Source organism: Moschus berezovskii, chromosome 5 (assembly GCF_049115385.1).
Source record: "Moschus berezovskii isolate FMDL1 chromosome 5, NW_MosBer_1.0, whole genome shotgun sequence".
Lineage (NCBI taxonomy): Eukaryota > Metazoa > Chordata > Mammalia > Artiodactyla > Moschidae > Moschus > Moschus berezovskii.
In genome coordinates this window covers 78,398,403-78,414,544 of record NC_142464.1, presented here as the reverse complement: position 1 = coordinate 78,414,544, position 16,142 = coordinate 78,398,403, and the positions used below count along the sequence as shown (strand labels likewise).

The window sequence follows — 16,142 nt, the reverse complement described above, 5'->3', positions numbered from 1 at the left end:
TTGGAGCCCGAAAAAATAAAGTCTGACACTGTTTCCACTGTTCTTCCATCTATTTCCCATGAAGTGATGGGACCAGATGCCATGATCTTTGTTTTCTGAATGTTGAGCTTCAAGCCAACCTTTTCACTCTCCTCTTTCACTTTCATCAAGAGGCTTTTGAGTTCCTCTTCACTTTCTGCCATAAGGGTAGTGTCATCTGCATATCTGAGGTTATTGATATTTCTCCCAGCAATCCTGATTCCAGCTTGTGCTTCTTCCAGCCCAGCATTCCTCATGATGTACTCTGCATATAAGTTAAATAAGCAAGGTGACAATATACAGCCTTGACGTACTCCTTTTCCTATTTGGAACCAGTCTGTTGTTCCATGTACAGTTCTGACTGTTGCTTCCTGACCTGCATACAGGTTTCTCAAGAGGCAGGTCAGGTGATCTGGTATTCCCATCTCTTTCAGAATGTTCCACAGTTTATTGTGATCCACAGTCAAAGGCTTTGGCATAGACAATGAAGCAGAAATAGATGTTTTTCTGGAACTCTCTTGCTTTCTCCATGATCCAGCAGATGTTGGCAATTTGATCTCTGGTGCCTCTGCCTTTTCTGAAACCTGCTTGAACATCTGGGAGTTCACGGTTCATATTGCTGAAGCCTGGCTTGGAGAATTTTGAGCATGACTTTACTAGCGTGTGAGATGAGTGCAATTGTGCGGTAGTTTGAGCATTCTTTGGCATTGCCTTTCTTTGGGATTGGAATGAAGACTGACCTTAGCAGTAAACACTGACCCCATTTTACATCTGGGAAAGTGAAAAGCGAAAGTGTTAGTCACTCAGTCATGTCTGACTCTGCAACCCCATGGACTGTAGCCCTCCAGGCTCATCTTTCCATGAAATTCTCCAGGCAAGAATACCGGAATGGGTTGCCATTCCCTTCTCCAGGGGAATCTTCCTGACCCAGCATTCAAACCTGTGTCTCCTGCATTGTAGGCAAAGTCTTTACCAACATCTGGGAAAGGCTGAAAGGAGTCACGGAACTTGTCCACAGTCACAGAGCTGGTGGTGCAGGCCTAGGATTCATACCCAGATGTTTTAAATGTGAAAGCCTGAGCTTTTCCACATCACTCTGCCCTCTTTTTCAGGAGGTCCTCCATAAGTGCCCACTGAATGAAAAAAAAAAAGTATTAGTATTCAAAATCACTCATCCCATTGTAGCAGCATAATCCACCAAAAGAAGGTATATGGCAACTGTTTATTCCCGCTATGTACAGAATGGTTTTAAAACCCAGATCCAATAGAATCCTATTAGAGTTATCAGGGAAGTATGTAAAAAAGAAAGAATGTTAAAAAAATCTCACTGTTTCCTCTTTCTTCTCACTTCTCATCTCGCATTAGAGCGCAGGGAAATCATGAGTTTGCTGAGGGGAAAAGGCGGCCTGGCAGAGGCATCGCAACCAACCACAATTACGTGTTAGCAGGACCGTGTGGGTGGATCATCAATCCCCAGTCGGGTTATTTCAATAGAACACCCAAAGGGAGACTTCAGTCTAATTCAGCACATGTTTGCCAAGTGCCTGCCTGAGGAAATCTACTGACCATGTGGACTCTCTGAAAGTCACCAGGTGGGCAAGACTTTGTTCTTTCCTCCATTCCCTTCTGGCTCCATGGAGCAGACATGCCCAAAGCTGACCAGGCAGCTGAGACAGAGCTGGTGTGTCTGGACTGTCAGCCAGGAGGGACATGGGAATCCCTGAGCTCATTCTTTCCCAAGAACCGATTGATGAAACCCTTTTGATCCTAGAGGGATAAAGTTTTCAAAGTTCGGTTCAGTTGGTTAACTATGGAACTAAACTCCCTCTACCCCCAACTTTGGAACTTTTACTCCAAAATAAGCAGAGAAGGGAGAAGTAGGGAAGAAAAATAAGAAGGGTTAGAATGTGCCAGGAAAAAAGCCACTGCCTGAAAAAGCGTGCTCAGGGAAAGTGGGCTTCAATCACAGACCCAATGGGGCTGAGGGAGCAGACCAGGGGGAAATCTGGAGCACGTGTTCCAGACAGAGAGCAGGAGCAGAAATGCAACGTCCGGGAGGCAGGAACGTGCTGGGCAAGGGTGAGAACCCACAGGAGGCTGGACGAGCGGGAGATGGAGATGAGGACAAAAGTAACACAGAGAGAACACAGGGCCCAGGGGGCTATTCTAAGGGCCTTGTGTTTTAGTAACATGGAGAGCTGTTTTAAAGGGATGATACTGCTGCTCTGTTGAGAATAAACAAGGGAGGGGAATGAGTGTAGAAGTAGAAAGACCTCTCAGGAGCCTGTTGTAATAATCCAGGCTTTGATGATGGCAGCACAAACTAGGGCCTTGGTGGTAGAAGTGATGAAAAGCATTTGGATTCTGGATAAATCTGGCTTGATTATATTTGTAGGGTTGAGAAAAAGAAAGGAATCAGGGCTGACTCAGGAGTTTGGGGTCTGAGAAGGATGTAAGGTAAAACAGAGAAGAGGCAGGAAGAAATGGTTTGGCAGGGAAGGTTAGGGCGTTTGGATGTGTTAGGTTTCAGATGCCCATTTGAGAGTGGAAATGTGGCATGAGCAGTCAGGAATCTGACTACACATCAGGAGTCTGGAGTCTAGGGTGAGCTCCAGGCTGGAGGCCAGGACACAGGAGGGTAGAAAGCATGGACCCCACAACTTGGATACAAGCCCATCTTCACTCTGACAGCTAGAAGGGAAGAAAGCTTTATCCAAGTTTTCATATCCTCATCTGCAGAGTGGAGGTAGTTTAACTGACTTGACAGCTGGAGCCACCGGGAGGGTTTAACAAGGTTTTAGCTGAGCCTAAGACCAAGCTGAAACTCTAATACTTTGGCCACCTCATGCGAAGAGTTGACTCAATGGAAAAGACTCTGATGCTAGGAGGGATTGGGGGCTGGAGGAGAAGGGGACGACAGAGAATGAGATGGCTGGATGGCATCACTGACTCGATGGAGGTGAGTTTAAGTGAACTCTGGGAGTTGGTGACAGACAGGGAGGCCTGGTGTGCTGTGATTCATGGGGTCGCAAAGAGTCGGACACGACTGAGCGACTGAACTGACTGACTGACTGAAGACCACATTTGTGAAACATAATGCACAGTACACAGTAATCCAGTAGATGTTAGCTCTTCCCAGCCCCTTTCTGGTTGTCAGACCCTGTTATGAGGCCATGATCAACACGGCTCAGAGATCAGCTCAGTTCAGTCACTCAGGCGTGTCCGACTCTTTACAACCCCATGGACTGCAGCACACCAGGCTGTCCTATCCATCACCAACTCCTGGAGTTTACTCAAACTCATGTGCATCAAGTTGTTGATGCCATCCAACCATCTCATCCTCTGTCGTCCCCTTCTCCTCCTGCCTTCAATTTTTCCCAGCATCAGGGTCTTTTCAATGAGCCAGTTCTTCGCATCAGGTGGCCAAAGTATTGGAGTTTCAGCTTCAGCATCAGTCCTTCCAGTGAATATTCAGGACTCCTTTAGAATGGACTGGTTGGATCTCCTTGCAGTCCAAGGGACTCTCAAGAGTCTTCTCCAACACCACAGTTCAAAAGTATCAATTCTTTGACTCTCAGCTTTCTTTATAGTCCAACTCTCACACCTATATTTGACTATTCAGTTCAGTTCAGTTCAGTCGCTCAGTCGTGTCTGACTCTTTGTGACCCCATGAATCACAGCACACCAGGCCTCCCTCTCCATCACCAAATCCCGGAGTTCACTCAAACCCACCTCCATTGAGTCGGTGATGCCATCCAGCCATCTCATTCTCTGTTGTCCCCTTCTCCTCCTGCCCCCAATCCGTCCCAGCATCAGAGTCTTTTCCACTGAGTCAACTCTTCACATGAGGTGGCCAAAGTATTGGAGTTTCAGCTTTACCATCAGTCCTTCCAGTGAACACCCAGGGCTGGTCTCCTTTAGAATGGACTGGTTGGATCTCCTTGCAGTCCAAGGGACTCTCAAGAGTCTTCTCCAGCACCACAGTTCAAAAGCATCAATCAGCGATCAGCTTTCTTCACAGTCCAACTCTCACATCCATACATGACCACGGGAAAAACCACAGCCTTGACTAGACGGACCTTTGTTGGCAAAGTAATGTCTCTGCTCTTTAATATGCTATCTAGGTTGGTCATAACTTTCCTTCCAAGGAGTAAGCGTCTTTTAATTTCTTGGCTGCAATCAGCATCTGCAGTGATTTTGGAGACCCAAAATTATTCTGACACTGTTTCCACTGTTTTCCATCTATTTCCCATGAAGTGATGGGACCAGATGCCATGATCTTTGTTTTCTGAATGTTGAGCTTCAAGCCAACTTTTTCACTCTCCTCTTTCACTTTCATCAAGAGGCTTTTTAGTTCCTCTTCACTTTCTGCCATAAGGGTGGTGACATCTGCATATCTGAGGTTATTGATATTTCTCCTGGCAATCTTGATTCCAGCTTGTGCTTCTTCCAGCCCAGAGAAAAACCATAAATTTGACTAGATGGACCTTTGTTGGCAAAGTAATGTCTTTGCTTTTTAATATGCTGGCTAGGTTGGTCATAACTTTTCTCTAAGAAGCAAGTGTCTTTTAATTTCATGGCTGCAGTCACCATCTGCAGTGATTTTGTAGCCCCCAAAGTTAAAGTCTGTCACTGTTTCCATTGTTTCCCCATCTATTTGCCATGAAGTGATGGGCCTGGATGCCATGATCTTAGTTTTATGAATGCTGAGTTTTAAGCCAACTTTTTCACTCTCCTCTTTCACTTTCATTAAGGGGGCTCTTTAGTTCTTCACTTTCTGCCGTAAGTGTGGTGTCATCTGCATATCTGAGGTTATTGATATTTCTCCTGGCAATCTTGATTCCAGCTTGTGCTTCATCCAGCCTGGCATTTCGCATGATGTACTCTGCATATAAGTTAAATAAGCCGGGTGACAATATACAGCCTTGATGTACTCCGTTCCCAATTTGGAACCAGTCTGTTGTTCCATGTCCAGTTCTAACTGTTGCTGACTATTCTAACTGTTGCTAACTATTCCTGACCTGCACAGAGATTTCTCAAGAGGGAGGTCAGGTGGTCTGGTATTCCCTTCTCTTGAAGAATTTTCCAGTTTGTTGTGACCCACATAGTCAAAGACTTTGGCATAGTCAATAATGCAGAAGTAGATGTTTTTCTGGAACTCTCTTGCTTTTTTGATGATCCAACGGATGTTGGCAATTTGATCTCTGGTTCTTCTGCCTTTTCTAAATCCAGGACTCAGAGATGGCCCTGGGTAAAAACGTCAACCTGAGGAGTCAGGACTTGATCCTGTAAACAGTAGGAAATACTTCCATGGGAAATTTTTGAGAAAAGAAATCGTGTTGGTGTGGTTGTGTTTAGGATGGATTGGATGATGGGGAGGAAGGGCAAGACTGGGAGCAGGGAGATGGGCTGGAATGTGTTGAAAAGCCCTGGAGGTGTCAGGAGGGCCAGGATGGGGGCCCTGGAGATGGAGTTGGGAGCCAGACAAATGACCAAGGCCCATCCTCAGCCTCTGGGTCTCCAGCATCCTGACACAGACTCTCTCTGAGCTGGAGCAGTGTGGGTGGATTCCTTGAGGTTGCCAGTGGCCCATCTCCCAGGCATCTTGTCCAAGGACACCAAGGAGAGGCTGTGGGTCTCTGATAGCAATCATGTCCTCTGGCAATGGGCTCCCAACCTGGCCCCAGGGACCCCACTTCGAATAAAGCTTGAGTTGTTCATCCTGTTCAGTAGAGCAGCTGAGCTATGACCCAGCTGGGAAACTCGCTTCCCTCTAGAGCCCCCTAATCTCAATTCTCTTGGTCTGAAAGAAAGAATTCATCCATTTGAGTTGAATGTGTCCCTTTTGCATGATGTTGTAACTTCTGGCACATAATGATCTCTCCCATGAATGGAAGACAGTTGGGAACATCCCCTTCTCTGACTAGGATCAGAAATGGGGCTGGGGCAAATGTTGAAAGGGAAGCCCCATCTGAGGCATGTTCTCTGTGCTTGCACGTGCACACACCCCCACAAAAGTGGGGAGGGAGGAGGGAGCGAGCAAACTCAGCGGGAGAGTGAGAGGAGGGTTGCGTTGCTTCCGGAGGACTGAAAGAGAAATGGGTCTGACTTACACACATTGGCAGGTTTTTTTTTTTTTTTTTATTCCCAGAGGCTGGAATTTGTCATCCCTTGAGATAGATCTGGCCTACAGATGTGTTTTGTTTGGCCCACAAAATGGTCTGAAAAGTTTTGAATTTGTTGCCAACTTTTAAAAATGAAGAGATTTCACATTAAAAACTGGGATTTAGGCTTCCAAATTGTTTGCTCTAATAACACTGGACCACTCTTAACGTTTTTCTTCCAGTTTTACGAAGATACAATTGATATATAGCACTGTGTAAGTTTAAGGCATGCAACAAAATGATTGGACTTAACATACATCATGATATGATGACCACAAAGTTTACTGACCATCCATCTTCTCATATAGATATAAAATTAAAGAAATGGAAAAAAACATTTCCTGATGAAAATTCTTAGGATTTACTCTCTGAAGGACTTTTCATATATAACATACAATAGTGTTAACTGTGTTTACCATGTTGTACATTACCTCCCAAGTACTTAGTTGTAGCAGGAAGTTTGGATGTGTTGACTCTCTTCATCGAATTCCCTCCCCCATCTCCCACTCCCTCTGGTTGACTCTGTCAATCACCAATCTGTATGAGCTTAGTTTTGTTTTGTTTTTAAGATTCCACATATAAGTGAAATCAAACAATACTTGTCTTTCTATCTGATTTATCTCACTTAGCATAATGCCTTTAAGGTCCATCCATGTTTTGCAAATGGCAAGATTTTATTCTTTTTATGGCTGAATAATATTCCATTTTAATACACACACACAATTACTGTAGCCCACCAGGCTCCTCTGTCCATGGGGATTCTCTAGGCCAGAATACTGGAGTGGGTAGCATTTCCCTTCTCTAGGGGATCTTCCTAACCCAGGGATCGAACCAAGGTCTCCCACATTGCAAGTGTATTCTTGACTGTCTGAGCCACTAGGCCCTGTATATATATACACACACACACGCAATTATTTATCCTTCAGAGGGCACTTAGGTTGTTTCCATGCCTTGACTACTATAAATAATGCTGCAATAAACATGGGGGTGCATATATCTTTTCCAGCTAGTATTTTCAGTTTCTTCAAATAAATACCAAGTAGAAATGCTGGATCATATGGCAGTCTGTTTTAACATTTTGAAGAGCCTCCATACTGTGTTCCATAGTGGCTGTACCAATTTATGTTCCTACCAGCAGTGCACATAGGTTCCCTTTTCTCTACATCTTCACCAACACTTGTAATCTCTTGTATCTTTAGGTGTCTTAACAGGTGTGAGGTGATACATCATTGTGATTTAAATTTGCATTTCCCTGACAAGAGAGTGATGTTGAGCATCTTTTCATGTACCTGTTGGTCACCTGTGTGTCTTGTGTGGAAAAATGTCTCTTCAGATCTTCCTGTTTTTTAAATCATATTGGGGTTTTTTGCTATTGAGCTGTGTAGATTCTTGTTATATTTTGGATATTAATTTCTTATGAGATATGATTTGCAAATATTTTTTTCCATTTAGTAGTTGTCTTATTTTGTTGATGGTTTCCTTTTTTGTGCAAAATCGTTTTAGTTTATCTGTTTATTTTTGCTTTTTCTGCTTTTAGTGTCAGATTCAAACAATCATCTCCAAGACCAATATCAAGGAGCTTATCATCTGTTTTCTTTTAGGAGGTTTATGAGATCAGTTCATACATTTGTCTGGAACCCATTTGAGTTAACTTTGGTGTGTAGCGTAAGATAGGGGTCCAGTTTCATTCTTTTACATGCGGCCGTACACTTTTCCCAACACCATTTACCAAAGAGACTGTCCCTTCCCCATCATATAGCTTTTACTCCTTTGTCATAAATTAATTGACCATCTGGGTGTGGGTTTATTTCTTGACTCTCTATTCTGTTCCAGCAATCTACATCTGGGTTTTTTGCCAATATCATACTATTTTGACTACTGTAGCTTTGTAATATAGATTGATGTCAAGGAGCATGATGCCTGTAGCTTTGCTCTCCATTCTTAAGATTGCTTTGTCTATTTGGGATCTTTTGTGGTTCTACACAAATTCTAGGAATGTTTGTTTTATTTCTGTGAAAAACGCCATTGGAATTTTGATAAGAATTACATTGAATCTGTAGATTAATTTGTATCGTATGGACATTTTAACAATATTTTCCAATCCATGAGCACACAATATCTTTCCATTTATTTGTGTCATCTTAATTTCTTTTATCAATGTCTTACAGTTTTCAGTGTACAGATCTTTTGCTTCCTTGGTCAAATCCCTAGGTATTTTTCATGCAATTGTAAGTGTGATTTTTTTAAAATTTCCCTTTCTGATAGTTCTTTGTTAGTGTATAGAAATGCAACAAATATTTGTGTACTGATTTTGTCTAGAAATGCAACAAAAATTTCTGTGTTGATTTTATATCCTTCAACTTTGCTGAATTCGTTCAGGAAAATTGTAGCGAGGTTTCTTTTTGAGCCTTTGAAGGTTTCTATATATAATATGCATTGCAAACAGTGACAGTTTCCCTTTTCCTTTCCAACCTGGCAACTTTCATTTCTTGACTAATTGCTCTTAAGCTGGTGTTCTTGAGGCAACACTCAGGAGGTCTGTAGGGTTGTCTGCCGCACTTTTGAAATGAAATAGCACTGCTCACCACAACCACCACCACCCCCGCCCCGCCCCCAGCCTGATAAGCGTATGAGTTTGCGAGCCCTGGTTTAAAGTAAGAGCAGAGTGAGCAATTAATGAACTCAATTTGAGGGCAGATTCAGTGTTTACCTGATTCAGAAGTGAACTGAGAAAGAATGTGAGGGAAGTTGAAGCATCAAAGAGAGGTGGTATAGTTACCCAGACTGTTATAATGAGTATATTGAGGCTTGATTTCTCAAGGACCTCTTTTATTCTATCGTCAGAAAGGAGCCCTCCCCTGCAAACCAACTTGTGCTGAGCTCTGATCCCATCAGAACCTCTGTAAAGTACACCAGAGGTCCAACCTGCTTCCAGTCAATCCCCATTAGCAGTGAACTCACGGACTCAGGAATTTTTGCAAGAAGAGGTTCATTTTCTCTTCTTACTTTCACCTCTCCCTTGCAGAAAAGATAAAAATTCCATGGCACATGCCCCCAGTGTCAGCATTTTTATATTAAGACAGATTTACCTCTGCTCACTTTGATATAGGAGCTCAGGATCTCAACTCTGTTAGTAACAAAACTGATCTTCAGAGCTACTTTAAACAGATGGCATATCCAAAGTGGTTGAAAAATGGTTTACCACGTTCCTTGTGTTCATCCTTCAAGTTCATGGCTGTCACCCATCACCACCTGAGAGTACTTAATGCTCAGGGTAACTAAAGGGAGAATAAATCCTGTTTGCTTTGAACACAGCCCAGGGTTCAGCATATGTTCCTGGATTGGCCAAGGCTAATCAGCTCTTTCCGCCGCCTCCCCTCATTTGTGCCTGTAAATCAAGAGGCCCCGGGATCAGTCAACACGGAAGAGATAATTAGTAAGTACAAGCTGCTACCTTCATAGATCACCCTGTGCCTCAGACTCAAGCTCATCCAAGAAGCTGAAACAAGCAACATTACACAAGTATTAGTTGCTTTAGCAGAACCTTTTTCACACAAAGCTTGTGAGTCTGAATGTTTAAATCTACATTCCCTGGCTATTGTAAGGATAGCTGGGGTACGAGGCCAGAGGGGAGTGAGCTTAGCCATTTTATGATGTTTTCCTTTCCTGGACTAAAATGTGTCTTTGGAACCCCAAGGATCTGAAACAGAAATGGTTTCTTAATGGCATAGTCTTGGCATTCAGAGATCTTTAAATACCTTACCCCTCCTCACAGATGTGGCAGCAGAACAAGATGCTACTTTTTTCCACTGGGATATATGCTCCATCCCCTCAGAAGGCCATGGCTTGTGCCTTTGCCGGTCATTTGTCCAATTGGAAGATTCATTTCCTGCTCTGGCAGGGCACACGGTGAAGAGCATTGCTGCCCCAAGAAAAGAAAGACTGTTTCTAGTCCAACAAAATAGCCTAGGAACTTCCTTCCCATGTGTTGCTAGTCTGAGACTTCTGGCTTACAGAAAAGTGTTCCACTCGTGTGTTTATGACTTTGGAGCTGCTCAACTGCATGCTGGCTTTTATTTTTCCCATCACACAATGTTTCTTCCAATTTTTGAGCTTCTCATATCAACCACTTTGCTATTTTTAAGCAGAACTATTCAAAGCCAAAGTAGCTCATCAGAACAATAAAATCTCACCAGTTCAAGCAAGAAGCTTATACTCTTTCAGGGAGGGAAAGACTAGTATGAGAAGCTTGAGGCCCATTTCATCTTCTGTAAGATAAAGATGTAGGTAGGGTTGTATAATCAGAGTCCTTTTCTACTCATATTAAAACCATATAAAATCATCATCATTGATTATAAGAAGCATCATGTTTTATGTACCAACAAAAAAATTTTAAAAACTGTCACTGGTTAAATCATTCCAAAACACTGTTAAAGACACCCTTGCAATACATGAGTTGGTTAGATCAGACTTCAAAATCCATTCAGACAAATTCCATTCAGACCTCTCCTGCCCTCTAGTTGTATTGTTTGGCATGAAACAAGCCCATTCTTTTGGATGATTTCAGTAACAAAATGTGACACGACTTTTCATCTCCTTGGTGGTATCTTTCTTTCTAAGCAAATAAAGCGTCTGCTTCTCTCTTCACAAGAAAATCGGAAATTGCTGTCCTTCTAATGACAAATATTTACTTCACCAATGTCAAATTTACATGACACTGCTCTGTTTTTGAGAGTTTCTATTTATATAGTTACTTTTCATTTCAATGCTTAATTGTAATGTAATCTTTTCTAAGACAATGAACAGCATTTAAACTTGTTGGCCTAGTACCAAGAATGGATGCAACTCAATGGAAGGGACAAGCTAGACACCTTTGACCACGTTTGCCATGCTTGGACAACGGCATTTGCATCATGACTACAGCTTGGCAACTGAAGTTTTGGGACCCCATCCATCCCCCACGCACCCTAATCTCAAAGAAGTTAATGTGATAAAACAGGCAACTTAGATGGTTCAATTATGGAAGTGGCTACAATCTGTTGAGAATTTCTATATATCTGGCAAGATACTAAACTCTTGCCAAGACCTAATATCTAGCAGACTTCACAGCAACCCAAGATGTATGTGCAGATTAGAAAGTTTAACCACGTTAACCAAGGTTTCCCAGATGACACAGCTAGGTAAATTTCAGAGCGAAGATTTCCATCCAGACAGAGGTCCTTCTATCCACCAGCTCTATGGTTCTCTCAGGCCGTATCACTCATGGGCACATCAACTGCAGGCTCCTTTTGATTCTATTCAGAAACATCACTCCAAATAGGCTCTCAAAGTGTTATCTAAAATAGCTCAACCATATCCAGTTTTCTGTAATGAGTTGATGAAAATAATTAGAAATTAACATCCATTATATGCAAATGGATGCTTCTTAAAGGGACTCACCCATTCGATTTCTGCCTTCATAACCACTGGGAGGCTGGTGTGGCTGGCTGTGGCTACATCCTCACCACAACAATGAAAGAGTGAAACCATCAGCATTTTCTGATCGAAACCTACCTAAGAGCTGAGATGACTTGCCTAGTGACAATGGAAGGGTATTCACAGCAAAAATATGGACTTAGATCAACTCAGACCTTGGTCTCCTGGCTCTTAGACTTGCTTTTTAACGTGGAGGGTGAATGGATATAGACCTATTTTTTTCAAGACCGTGAGTGAATGTTGCCTTACTCTCCCAATGTTAGGAGACAGGCACATTTTTAGTGCATGGGAGACCCCAGTCCCCAGTCCCTCAGAGGTCCTGGCCACTCTGAGACCAGCCCCAAGGCAGGGGACTGGAAGCCAGCAAGCTGGCCTCTAGAGAACTGTGGTGCTGAGCAAACTCCTGTGGCTTTGTAATGCGGGCGATTCTATTTCCATGGACTGTTAAATATGGAATCTGGGAGGAGTTTTGTGTTTATGTTCAGTGGTTTGGGAAACTGAACCCAAAAGTAAGGACTGAGAGGGTGACTAAGGGCTTTCATGGTCAAGATAAACACCAGCAAGAAGGAATTACCACGTCCAAATAGTTGAAGATAGCCAGCCTCAAGCCCTAGTCTTTGTGACCCCATGACAACTCTCACAGTTTGCATTTCAGGCACCAGGACAGAGTGTTTTAATAAAATGCAATAAACACATTTTAAAAACTGTCCTCGCAAGTCATTCGTTCGTTTGATTGGCAAGTGTATATTGACTTATCTCCATGTGAAAAGAGGGGAACCAGGGGTGAGCAAATCGATTCCCAAGGGCAGCAAGCGTGTGTACTGGGAGAGGTCCAGCTGAGCGATGTGCAAAGCCTTCTCTGACCTCCTTCTGGCTTTGTTACAGCTGCAAAGGTGCCTCCCACTACGGCCTCACGAAAGACAGGAAGAGGCGCTCTCAGGATGGCTGTCCAGATGGCAGCGCCAGCCTCACAGCAACAGCACTGTCCCCAGAGATTTCCACAGTTCCCACCGTCTCCTTAATGACAGATGAGCCTGGCCTAGACAACCCTGCCTACGTGTCCACAGCAGAGGATGGTCAGCCAAATAGCCCCCTGGACTCTGGCCGGAGCAACCGAACCAGGGGTGAGTCAAATGGGTGGTTGTCCGGGAATGGGCTCCTCTGCCTGGAGACTGCCCTCTGTGCAACGGTCACTGTGGAAAGTCCTAGAAATGTTTTGTTTAAGAGGAAATTGTTCTGGTAGTTTTGGCCACAACCCAACGTCCAGTTCTGCAAAGTGAAATGAAACCACGAGGACTTGAGATCATTAGAAACGTGTGTAATCTGACTTGGTGAAAGGAGTTGAAGTTAGACCTAGTGATTCATCACTCCCTTTGCGTCCATACCTTCCCGCCCAGGCAACTCGAGAAAAGTGCTATTATATTCCATCCGGTCTAGGAAAAAAAAGACAAGCAGATTTTAAATAAACCGTCCATATTTCATTGTAGAAAACTGAGAACATACAGATAAGCAAATCGTATCATCCCACCGTTTGCGTTCCATTGTTTGTCTTTCCAGCCGTGTCCATAAAAGAGACCTTTTTCTGTCTTGTCTTCAGCACGGCCCTTTGAGCGATCCACCATCAGAAGCAGATCCTTTAAAAAAATAAACCGAGCCTTGAGTGTTCTTCGAAGGACAAAGAGTGGAAGTACCGTTGTCAGCCAAGCTGACCAGGGACGAGAGGATTCTGAAAACACCACTGTCCTTGATGGTAAGTTGCTTCCCTGAGAGGCTGGGCATGGCCTGGGCTTCCAGAATGACTCCAGGGGTGATGACAATGGGACTAGCCCTCACTTTCTATGACACCTCTCTTCCCAAGGGCGTAAATATTTTTTACCTAGATTACCCTACTTCTTATATAAATAACCAAAGGCAAAAATTACTTTTTCCTTTTTTTTTTTCTGGCTACATTTGGGTACTTGTTGCGGCTCACCAGCTTCCCTAGTTTGCCATGGGCTTAGTTGCTCCACCACACATGGGATCTTAGTTCCCCAACCAGGGATCAAACCCACATCGCCTTCAATGGAAGGCAGATTCCCAATGACTGGACCATTAGGAAAGTCCCTATTGTACTCTTTTTACATAGATTGAGGGAAAAGATTTTGGAACCCTTATCTTCAGGTCTTAGCTTAGTGTATATAAAGAATAATATAGTTAAGTGAAGAGAAGTTAGAACAGTGCCTGGCACATAGTAAATGCTCAGAATATTTATTCTTATTACCACCATGTGTGATGTGTGATTCTGAGGGTTTTCTCTGCATTAATTCATGTACTCCTCAACAACTCTATGAGGGAGCTACAATTATCATCCCTGTTTTATAGATGAGGAAACTGAGGTACCAGGCAATTACTTAGTTTGCCCCTTCTGAACTTGGAATCCAAGTAATGTGGCTCTAAAATTCATGCAAAGAAAGTTTCTGGATCTTACATTCTATATCTTTTTTCAATATAAATGGAGCTGAGAAAATGCTGTCCTGTCCTTTTATTTTAGTCTTACATTAGAACCTCACAGCAGTAATAATAATAACTAAAAGAATTCTTTTGAGCTTTCCTGGGTGCCAGGTGCGACTCAAAGGTCGCAATGATAAGAGATGGGGATTGTGATTCTCAGTTTACAGAAGAAGAAACCAAGATTTAGAGAGACTGGGTAACTAGCCCGAAGTCACCCAGCTGGAAAATGGCAGTCCTGGGATTTTAATTTGTGTCCTCTGGCTCCAGAGCCCACTCGTTTACTCACTGGATTAAAGTGCCCTCCGCTCCTTCAAGGTTGGGGAGTGATAGAAAGTGAAAGTGTTAGTTGCTCAGTCATGTCCGACTCTTTGAGAACCCAGGGACTGTAGCCCACCAGGCTCCTCTGTCCATGGAATTCTCCAGGCAAGAATACTGGAGTGGGTTGACATTCCCTTCTCCAGGGGATCTTCCCAACCCAGGGATCGAACCCGGGGCTCCTACATTGCAGGCAGATTCTTTACTATCTGAGCCACCAGGGAAGCCCCCTCAAGGCTGGGGGGTAAACCCCAAAGCTCTGTCTTTATCATGTTCTCAGAGAACTTTGAGCAGCTGTATGAGGCCCTTCTTGCCTCTCTTACCAAGGCTGGGGGGTAAACCCCAAAGCTCTGTCTTTATCATGTTCTCAGAGACCTTTGTGCAGCTGTATGAGGCCTTTCTTGCCTCTCTTACCCATGCACACACTGCATGCTCTCGCTGCTCTCACTGCCATCGTGTAAATACTGTGTCTTTCTCTCGCTTCCATGTTGTTGTCCAACCTGTGCTCTCGCTTGCCTTCAGCTGGCATCCTAATTTCTCTTTCCAGGCCCAGCATAGGCTTTGCCTCCTCCTGGGAGCCTTCCTTGACTCCCCCGGCCCTCTCTCCTTTGTGTATCTCTGTTCCAGCAATGCCAGCTTTTATTGTAACTCTGCCAGCGGGGACAGGGGTTCTTTATCTAAGTCTGTGTTCTCAAGGCCAAGCACAGTATCTAGCACATAATAGTTTTCACTGAATGTTTCTGCAGTGACTAAAAGGATCATAACTTCCTTTCTGCCAGTCTTCCCCCTTATTAAAGGCTCCTTAATTCCATTCCACATAAAGTTTTGTCTTGCCTGAATAAGACTGATTTGCATGTTTATTGCAGAATCTTTTAAAAATAAGAGATTACCATATGTAGGACATTGGCCTAAGCTTTGTGCTTTTTTTAAAAAATTGAAGTATAATTGATTTATAATACCATATTACTTTAAAATGTAAACATAGTGATTCATTATTTTTATAGATTATACTCCATTTAAAGTTATTATAAAATATTGGATGTATTCACTGTGCTGAACAATATTTCCTTATAGCTTGCTTATTTTGCATAAGCAGTTTCTACCTTTTCCCCTGTTGTGTCCCTCCCCCTTTCCCTCTCCCCACTGGGTACCTAACTAGTTTGATCTCTATATATGTGAATCTGTTTTTTTATTTGTTTTTATTTTCTAGATTCCACACGGAAGTGATAACATACAGTATTTGTATTTTTCTATCTGACTTATTTTACTTAGCATAAAATCCTCAGGTCCATCTACACTGTTGTAAATAGCAGAAGTTCATTCTTTTTTATGGCTGAGTAGTATTCCATTGTACACATACCACATCTTCTTTATTCATCTGTTGATGGACACTTAGGTTGCTTCCACCTCTTGGTTATCTTCGTAAATAATGCTGCTGTGAACACTGGAATCCATGTATCTTTTTAGATTACTGTTTCTGTTTTCTTTGGAGGTATACCCAGAAATGGAATTGCTGGATCATATGATAGTTCTGTTTTCAGTTGTTTGAAAGCCTCCATACTGTTTTCTATAGTAGCTGCATCAGTTTACATTCCCACCAACAGTATACCACTGTTCCTTTTTCTCTTCATCCTCACCAACATTTGTTATTTGTTTTTTTTTTTTTTAAAGGAGAAAATT

At 43.0% G+C, this 16,142-nt stretch overlaps 1 protein-coding gene across 3 annotated transcripts in view; it reads left to right on the top strand.

Annotated features, from left to right (window-relative positions):
* LNX1 (ligand of numb-protein X 1) overlaps positions 1-16,142 on the top strand; it is a 137,213-nt gene that overhangs the window by 87,733 nt on the left and 33,338 nt on the right. For all 3 annotated transcript variants that reach the window (XM_055435044.2, XM_055435046.2, XM_055435050.2), the window contains 2 exons: positions 12,543-12,781; positions 13,255-13,407. In XM_055435044.2, coding sequence (XP_055291019.2) covers positions 12,543-12,781; positions 13,255-13,407 — 392 coding nt within the window. The remainder of the gene's footprint in view (positions 1-12,542; positions 12,782-13,254; positions 13,408-16,142) is intronic.